The 10,070-nt window shown below is 42.1% G+C and overlaps 1 protein-coding gene across 12 annotated transcripts in view; it reads right to left on the bottom strand.

The window, feature by feature from the left end:
* Positions 1-7,308: 7,308 nt before the first annotated feature.
* armc9 (armadillo repeat containing 9) overlaps positions 7,309-10,070 on the bottom strand; it is a 90,837-nt gene continuing 88,075 nt past the window's right edge. For 4 of the 12 annotated variants that reach the window (XM_033031342.1, XM_033031344.1, XM_033031353.1 and 1 more), the window contains one exon: positions 7,905-8,215. In XM_033031342.1, the coding sequence (XP_032887233.1) occupies positions 8,181-8,215 (35 nt within the window). In that variant the 3' untranslated portion in view covers positions 7,905-8,180. Of the gene's footprint in view, positions 7,866-7,902; positions 8,216-10,070 lie in introns of those variants that run through there. The other 8 variants (XM_033031346.1, XM_033031347.1, XM_033031349.1 and 5 more) reach the window with 4 other exon arrangements.

Below are 10,070 nucleotides of genomic sequence, written 5' to 3'. Positions count from 1 at the left end.
CCACGGGTGCTCCGGTCTCTTACCCCATTCCAAACAAAGACGTGCTTTCGTGTCGGGAGTGGATGCGAAAAAAGGATGTCACAGATCTAGTGTGGACGGGTTTTGGAAGGAACTGCAGATGCTGCTTTAAACCGAAGGTAGACACAAAACGCTGGAGTAACTCAGCGGGACAGGTAGCATCTCTGGAGAGAAGGAATGGGTGACGTTTCGGGGTTTCGGCGCTTCCTTCTCTCCAGAGATGCTGCGTGTTCCGCTTAGTTACTCCAGTATTTCTGTCTATCTTTAGTGTGAAAGGGTGATGGATGGTCGGCATGGATTCGGTGGGCCGAAGGACCTGTTTCTATGTTGCATCTCTCCAATCAACCAATCATAGTTGGCTAGTTAGTTTCCTTCACACATACGTTTCTCTAAACTCTGTCCACCATTACAGATTTTATCTCTTAAGTAAATCAAAAATATGATCTCACATGGACTGAGATAATGTCCTGAAACCGTTATTAATTGCATGGTACAGATTGGACCCGATTGTAGAACGTCGATTCTGCAATGAAAACTTGGAAAAATAGGTGCAGGAGTAGGCCATTCGGTCCTTCAGGTCAGCACCACCATTCAATATGACCAGGTTAATTCCTGGAATGGCGGGACCGACGTATGATGAAAGAAAGGGTCGACTGGGCTTGTATTCGCTGGAATTTAGAAGGCTGAGAGGGGATCTTATAGAAAATATATATATAAAATTCTTAGAGGATTGGACAGGGAAAAATGTTTCCGATGTTGGGGGAGTCCAGAACCAGGGGTCACAGTTTAAGAATAAAAGGTAGGCCATTTAGGACTGAGATGAGGAAAAACCTTTTCACCCAGAGAGAATTGTGAATCTGCAGAAATCTCTCCCACAGAAGGCAGTGGAGGCCAATTCACTGGTTGTTTTCAACAAGAGTTATATGTAGCTCTTAGGGCTAACGGAATCAAGCGATAGGGGGAAAAAGCAGGAACGGAGCTACTGATTTTGGATGATCAGCCATGATCATATTGAATGGCGGTGCTGGCTCAAAGGGCCGAATGGCTTACTCCAGCATCTATTTTCTATGATTTATTTAGCCCTTTCTTTAATGGAGCAGCTGGGCTTGTACACTGTAGAGTTTAGAAGGATGAGAGGGTATCTCATTGAAACATAAAAGATTGTTAAAGGTTTGGACATGCTAGAGGCAGGAAACATGTTCCCGATGTTGGGGGAGTCCAGAACCAGGGGCCACAGTTTAAGAATAAGGAGTAGGCCATTTAGAACGGAGACGAGGAAACACTTTTTCTCACAGAGTGGTGAGTCTGTGGAATTCTCTGCCTCAGAGGGCAGTGGAGGCAGGTTCTCTGGATGCTTTCAAGATTAAGCTAGATAGGGCTCTTAAAAATAGCGGAGTCAGGGGATATGGGGAGAAGGCAGGAACGGGGTACTGATAGGGGATGATCAGCCATGATCACATTGAATGGCGGTGCTGGAACGAAGGGCCGAATGGCCTACTCCTGTATCTATTGTCTATTGTCTAAGGGCCATGAACAACTGCTGTAGGATCTCCGAGCTCCTAAACTCAAATCCTCTCGTTGATTGGTTGATTGATTGACTTTCAGAGAGCCTTTTAAAAGGTGCCACACGTAAGGCTGCTTTGTAAGATGAGAGCCCATGGTATCAAAGGGCAGATACTAGCATGGATAGCAGGTTGGCTGGATGGCAGAAGACAAAGAATGGCAATAAAGGGGCTTTTTCTGGTTGGGTGCCAGTGACTAATGGAGTCCTGCAAGGGTCGGTGTTGGGGCCGCTACTCTTCACGTTTTATATTAAGGATTTGGACGAGAGGATTGAAAGCTTTGCGGATGATACAAAAATAAGTGGAGGGGTAGGTAGTGTAGAGAAAGCAGGACTCTGCAGAAGGACTTGGACAGGTTGGGAGAGTGGGCAGAGAAGTGGGAGATGGAATATAGCAAAGTGTGGAGTCATCCATTTTGCTAGTAGGAATAAAGGCATAGACTATTTTCTAAATGGGGTGAGAATCCAGAAATCAGAGTTCAAAGGGACTTGGGAGTGCTGGTGCAGGATTCCCAAAAAGCTAATCTGGAAGTTGAATCAGTAGTAAAGAAAGCAAACTCAATGCTATCATTTATTTCAAGAATGTTTGTATACAAAAACAGGGATGTAATGTTGGGGCTCTATAAGGCGCTGGTAATGCTGCATTTGAAATATTGTGAATAATTTTGGGCACCATTTCTGAGGAAGGATGTGCTTGCTCTAGAGAGGGTCCAGAGGAGGTTTACAAGAATGATCTCAGGAGTGAGTAGGTTAACCTTTGATGAATGTTTGCCAGCACTGGGCCTGTACACGCTGGAGTTTAGAAGAATGGGGGGTGGGGTGGGGGGGGGGGGGGGGGGGCTCATTGAAACATACAGAAGTGAAGGGCTTGGATGGAGTGGATGTGGAGAGGATGTTTCCACTAGTGGGAGAGTCTAGGACTAAAGGTCCTAGAATTAAAGGACGTTCTTTTAGGACGGAGATGAGGAGAAAGTTCTTTAGTCAGAGGGTGGTGAATCTGTGGAATTCCTTGCCACAGAAGGCTGTGGAGGCCGTCAGTGGATATTTTTAAGGCAGTAATAGATTCTTGATTAGTACGGCTGTCAGAGGTTATGGGGAGAAGGTAGGAGGATGGGATTAGGAGGGAGAGATAGATCAGCCATGATTGAATGGCGGAGTAGACTTGATGGGTCGAATGGCCTAATTCAACCTCTATTCCTTATAGAAACATAGAAACATAGTAATTAGGTGCAGGAATAGGCCATTCGGCCCTTCGAGCCTGCACCGCCATTCAATATGATCATGGCTGATCATCCAACTCAGTATCCCGTACCTGCCTTCTCTCCATACCCTCTGATCCCCTTAGCCACAAGGGCCATATCTAACTCCCTCTTAAATATAGCCAATGAACTGGCCTCGACTACCCTCTGTGGCAGAGAGTTCCAGAGATTCACCACTCTCTGTGTGAAAAAAGTTCTTCTCATCTCGGTTTTAAAGGATTTCCCCCTTATCCTTAAGCTGTGACCCCTTGTCCTGGACTTCCCCAACATCGGGAGTCTTATGACCTTAATTCTGAGACAGTGGAATTATGGTCAAGAATTGTGCAAAAGATTTGATCCACTTAGTTACATGAAGGGAATAAAAAGCAAAATACAGACAAAGGAAGTACATAAGGGACAAAAATTCCAGAAATTGTAGCAAAGTAATGAAACACAATCTGCAAGATTCATGAAGGAATGCTTTCAGTTGCCAAGGTTTTGTTCAATTAAAAGACTCAAGCCATTTAACAGTAAGCATAATTTTCTAGATATATTTACTGAAAGCCAATTAACAAATATTAGAACAAGGAACAGTACAGCACAAGAACAGGCCCTTCAGCCCACATCGTCTGTGCCGAACATAATGCCAAGACCAACTATCTACCTGCATTTAATCCATATCTGCATTTGATCCAGGCACTCACTACCTCTGTTTAGAAAACTTTGCCCTTCTCATCTTAAAGCTACATCCTGTAGGATTTGATATTTCCATCCTGGGAAAAAGCTTTTGACTGTCTATTAGTTAGAACAAATTAGTTCAGACCAAAGTTGGACCCTTGAAGACTGAAACAGGTGGATTTATTATGGGGAACAAGGAAATTGCAGACGAGTTGAACAGGTACTTTGGATCCGTCTTCACTGAGGAAGACACAAACAATTAAAGAACTGGATCTAGAAATCGTGGACACATTGGTAATCATTTTCCAATGTTCTATAGATTCAGGATCAGTTCCTGTGGATTGGAGGGTAGCTAATGCTATCGTCACTTTTTAAGAAAGGAGGGAGAGAGAAAACGGAATTATAGACCAGTTAGCCTGACATCAGTGGTGGTGAAGATGCTGCAGTCAATTATAAAAGATGAAATAGCGGCACATTTGGATAGCAGTAACAGGATCGGTCCGAGTCAGCATGGAATTACGAAGGGGAACTCATGCTTGACTAATCTTCTGGGATTTTTTGAGGATGTAACTAGGAAAATGGACAAGGGAGAGTCAGTGGATGTGGTGTACCTGGACTTTCAGAAAGCATTTGATAAGGTCCCACATAGGAGATTAGTGGGCAAAATTAGAGCATATGGCATTGGGGGTAGAGTGCTGACATGGATAGACATTTGGTTGGCAGACAGGAAACAAAGAGTAGGGATTAACGGGTCCCTGTCAGAATGGCAGGCAGTGACTAGTGGGGTACTGCAACGTGCTGGGACTGCAGCTATTTACAATATACATCAATGATTTAGATTCAAAGTAACATTGGCAAATTTGCACATGACACAAAGCTGGGTAGCAGTGTTAACTGTGAGGAGGATGCTCACAGGGTGACTTGGACAGGTTGGATGAGTGGGCGGATGCATGGCAGATGCAGTTTAATGTGGATAAATGTGATGGCTGAGAAAGCACACCCTACTTCTTCAAAAGACAAAGGAAATTCAGCATGTCTCTAACAACTCTTACCAATTTCTAGATGCTCCATTGAAACAATCTTATCAGCATACAACAAAACTTGGTTTGGTAACTGCTGTGCCCAACACAATAAATCGTTGAGTTGCGGCAGATTCCCAGTCCGTCACACAAACCAGCGTCTCCCTGCACTCCCTCCCCCCAATGACTCTGTCTACACTTCGCACTCTTGGACAAGCAGCCAAGAACGAGCTATTCACCCATCCTTCCGTCTGCCCCTCTTGCGTCGGGCAGAGGATGCAAAAACTTGTAAACGTACCACCAGATTCAGGAACAGCTTCTTCCATGCTGTTATCAGACTGCTGACTGGACTTCTCAAAAGCTAGGGTGTGATCCTATTGTTTTCTTAGAATTATACGGCACGAAAATAGGCTCTTCAGCCCAACTACCCATGCTGTCCAATATACTCCATCTAAGTTGATGGCATTTACCGGCCTTTGGCCCATATCCCTCTCAATCATTTATCCATCCAAATGTCTTTCAGATGTTGTTACATCATCTGCCTCAACTACTTCCTCTATATTCCTCTCCAAGATCAATAAGCATGTTATTTTCTCAGTGAAGTTCCCAATCTTTATTCTCCAATATTCAAATCTTTATTCTGTGTGCCAAACTCCAGAAGTTAATTGTCCCATCATGTATCTGGGAAGTGTGATCCGTGCTCTCAGCGAAACCAAAACAGCCCCAAACCAATCCTCAACTTGAAGTGATGGCATCCACTGAGAACCAGTCCTTTGGGAATTCCATGAGATTTGAAGAACAAATTGGAGGAACAGCACCTCATATTTTACTTGGGTAGTTTGCACCCCAGCGGTATGAACATTGAGTTCTCTAACTTCAGGTAGCCTTTGCTTTCTCTCTCCATCCCCTCCCCAGTTCTCCCACTAGTCTTACTGTCTCCCCCTACATCCTTTCTCTGTCCTGCCCCCTCCCCTGACATGAGTCTGAAGAAGGGTCTCAACCCGAAACATCGCTAATTCCTTCTCTCCATAGATGCTGCCTCACCCACTGAGTTACTCCAGCATTTTGTGTCTATCCATGAGAGACTGCTGTTTAAGGCCATTGTGCTTATTTTATGACTTTGCAACTAAAACACAGGTGCTGTGCAGAATTGTACTGAAGACATGGCTTTCATACATAAGCATGACACATTATACATCAAATATTTAGGAAAAATTGTTTCACTGTTGCTCTGGAAGAAATAGCAAACTGTCTAAAAGCTAAATGTGTCATTTAGTGCTTTGTTTCCTACTGAGCAACAACACTCAATAATTTGAGATATTTTAAGAAAAATAGGGCTGTCTGTTGTGAGATTTATTGGCATAGAATTCGCTGTTAGCACAGAGATATCCTCAATGTTCCCCACACAGATTTTGTGATCTTCACTTTGCTACTAACTTCAGGAGTCAGGTCAAAGTGATCCCTGGCCAACATAAAGCCTTGCTTATATTGCCCATATAAAGCCATATCAAAAAAAATCTGAGAGAGGAAATGTTTGTTTAAAAATATGTTGCTAAATAAGTTCATAAGTTCTAGGAGCAAAATTACACCATTCAATCATGGCTGTGTTCACACCACACTCATGTATTGTGTTCAGTTCTGGGCACCGTGTTAAAGGAAAGCTACTGTCAAACTTGAAAGGGTTCAGAGAAGATTTACGAGGATATTGCCAGGACTAGAGGGCCTGAGCTATAGGGAGAGGTTGAGTAGGCTGGGTCTCTATACCTTGGAGCACACGAGGATGAGGGGTTATTTATAGAGGTATAAAATCATGAGAGGAATAGATCGGTTGGATGCACAGAATATCTTGCCCAGAGCAGGGGAAATCGAGGACCAGTGGACATAGGCTCAATGTGAAGGGGAACAGATTTAATAGGAATCTGAGGGGTACATTTTTTACACAAAGGGTGGTGCGTGTATGGAACAAGCTGACAGAGGCGGTAGTTGAGGCTGGAACTATCCCAACGTTAAAGAAACAGTTAGACTGGTGCATGGATAGGACATGTGTGGAGGGATATGGACCAAATGCAGGCAGGTGGGACTAGTGCAGTTGGGACATGTTGGTCAGTATGGGCAAGTTGGGCCGAAGGGCCTGTTTCCACACTGTATCACCCTATGGCTGATCTATTTTTCCCTCTCAACCCAATTTTCCTGCCTTCTCCCCATAACCCCTGACATCCTTAATAATCCAGAATCTGTCAATCTCTGCCTTAAAAATATCCTTTGAGGATAGCAACACCTAAACATAAATATATTAGGAATTAAAATAGAAATTCTATTGATATGTATTAAAAAAACTTATATGTTAGAATATTCAAGTAAAACATATAAAAACGTTCAAAATGGTTTTCAATGTCAGAATATTTGCCAGGTATTAATTATGACTTGGTACATCCTTAAAAACTCAATGACCAAAAATATTTTGTTGCTGGAACCAGTTCAAGAGATTTCAGCTTAGTTGGACTGGAGAGATCAGTGTGACCTGGGAGAGCATGTTGAGTTACTAACATAATCTGGACAATTCCACATGAAGATGAACTTGTGTGATCATCACAAGCTGTTACAGCTCCATGTAATATCAACAGCAAAGCTGGCCACATCACAAGACTACATCCAGACCATCAAACTTTCACACTGATGAAATAAAGTATGTTTTCTTCTATGTTTCGAATTAGTATCCCTAGATAAGTACACAGTCACTGTGATAATTGAATACATTTCCTATTGATTTCCTTAACGAGCATAAATTTGAACATTTATAAAAAACAGATTTTATTTTTCTTTGATACATCAAATACAATGCAAACACTGAAGATAAGTAAACACATCAATTTTAAAATCAATCTAGCACAAGCTATTACTTCAGACAAGTGCACGTTCTTTTGCTACATTTTCAGATTAGGCTTTTATTTATTTCATTGTCAAGGCAAGATGGTAAAATACAAGTAGATTGCTCAAAATTATTGAAATTATAAACAAGCATTGCACAAGTTTTAAAGTATCAGAAACAGAAGCTAAGACATCTATATAAAAAAATGAAATTAAAAAAAATGAAATTGCAATAAAACACAGGAATAAATTATTATTATTTATATTTCTGAAGTGTTCATTTAGTCATGTTGTACAAAAAGCACACGCAAGGTTTCTGGCATGATCCCTTTCTATCGCATAATCCCACTCATTTTTCCAACTCGAGCTCTGTAGATAGCCTTTGAGAAGCAGAACCATTATAGGAAGTTGGCTAAGTTTTGAAAACTTTAGCAGGTGATTCCTGAGGAAAGATGTGTCGTCATTTCCTGAATGACTGGCTGCCTACAAAAGTAACAAACAAATGGAATTTAACTGCAGGCAGAAATCTTTTATCCAGAAATCTGACTTTTGATTCTTCACCCTTTATGAAATGAAATATATTACTTGTGAGAATGGATGTATGACCCAAAGCAACCTGAAGAGAGTGAAATGCACAAGGAGGATTTTTAAAAGTTGTGCAAGAAAGAAAAAGCAGACTAGTTTCCTTGTAATAAGAGAGATTACCACAAAAATGTGGTACAAAATCCTCACATTATAAGAGCAGAAAACAACCAGTTGTTGGATAGTTGGATGGCCTCCCAATCATCTTGTACGTAGTCAAAAGCAGATGCTTGTATGAGGAGATGGTCTGCCTATCACAATGGGAAGGATGAGAAGATTGGCAGGAGTGTCTGTAGGCATTATATGTTTATCAAGGCTGCCTTGGACATGGCAGCTAACAGTGGTTCTTAGTCAGTGGTACAGTGCATTCAGAAAGTATTCACACCCTTCACTTTTTCCACATTTTGTCATGTTACAGGTTTATTTTAAAATGGATTAAATTCATTTTTTTCATCATCAATCTACACACATTACTCCAGAATGAGGAAGGGAAAACAGGCGTTTAGAAATTTTTGCAAAGTATTTAAAAAGAAATCCATTGATTATCCTTGAGATGTTTCTACAACTTGATTGGATCCACCAGTGATAAATTAAACTGATTGGACATGATTTAGAAAGGCGCACGCCTGTCTATATAAGGTCCCACAGTTGACAGTGCATGTCAGAGCAAAAACCAAGCCATGAAGACGAAGGCATTGTCCATAGACCTCCGAGACAGGATTGTGTGAAGACACAGATCTGGGGAAGGGTATAAAACAATTACTGCAGCATTGCAGGTCCCGAAGAACACAGAGTCCTCCGTCATTCCTAAATCGAAGAACTTTGGAACCACCAGGATTCTTCATAAAGATGGCCGCCTGGCCAACTTGGGGGAGAAGGGCCTTGGTCAGGGAGCTGACCAAGAACCTGATGGTTACTCTGACAGAGCTCCAGACTTCCTCTGTGGAGATGGGACAACCTTCCAGAAGGACAACTATATCTGCAGCACTCCACCAATCAGGCCTTTATAGTAGAGTTGCCAGACGGAACCCACTCCTCAGTAAAAGACACCATGACAGCCCGCTTGGAGTTTGCCAAAAGGCTTGAGAAACAAGATTATCTTGTCTGATAAAACCAAGATTGTACTCTTTCGCCTGAATCCCAAGCGTCACGTCTGGAGGAAACCAGGCACCACTCATTACCTGGCTACTACCATACCTACAGTGAAGCATGGTGGTGGCAGCATCCGCGGCAGGAACTGGAAGACTAGTCGGGATCGAGGGAAAGATGAACGGAGCAAAGTACAGAGAGCTCCTTGATGAAAACCTGCTCCAGAGTGTTCAGGACCTCAGACTGGGACGGAGGTTCACCTTCCAACACTACAACGACCCGAAGCACACAGCCAAGATAACGCAGGAGTGGCTTCGTGACAAGTCTGTGAATGTCCTTGAGTGGCCCAGCCAGAGCCCGGACTTGAACCCGATCGAACATCACTGAAGGGACCTGAAAATAGCTGTGCATCGACGCTCACCATCCAACCTGACAGAGCTTGAGAAGATCAGCAGAGAAGAATGGGAGAAATTACCCAAATACAGGTGTGCCAAGCTTATAGGGTCATACCCATGAAGACTTGAGGCTGTAATCGCTGCCAAAGGTGCCTCAACAAAGTACTGAGTAAAGGGTCTGAATACTTATGTAAATATGATATTTTGGTTATTTCTTTTTAATTACTTTGCAAAAATGTCTAAACACCTGTTTTAGCATTTTTATTATGGGGTATTTTGTGTAGATTGATGATTAATAAAAAAGAATTTAATCCATTTTAGAATAAGGCTGTAACGTAACAAAATATGGAAAAAATGAAAGGTCTGAATACTTTCTGAATGCACTGTATATTATGGCAGTTGTGGGTAATAAGTTAGGTCATATCAAATGCTTTTGTTTAAGAAAAATCTAAGACTTTAATATATTTAGATGGAAAAGTGTGTATACACATTGTGACCCAAAGTCCACTGGAAATATTACTGCCTTCTCAAATAACCACATTCAGCCTGGCTCTTATTTTAATTATTCATCTGACAGCATCATACATTCCCTCCTTTTGTCTCATATCTCTTTAGTTATCAA

This window comes from Amblyraja radiata, chromosome 13, assembly GCF_010909765.2.
Source record: "Amblyraja radiata isolate CabotCenter1 chromosome 13, sAmbRad1.1.pri, whole genome shotgun sequence".
Classification (NCBI taxonomy): Eukaryota; Metazoa; Chordata; class Chondrichthyes; order Rajiformes; family Rajidae; genus Amblyraja; species Amblyraja radiata.
Note: the sequence above shows the minus strand (reverse complement) of the source record. Positions and strands in the feature narration are given on the sequence as shown.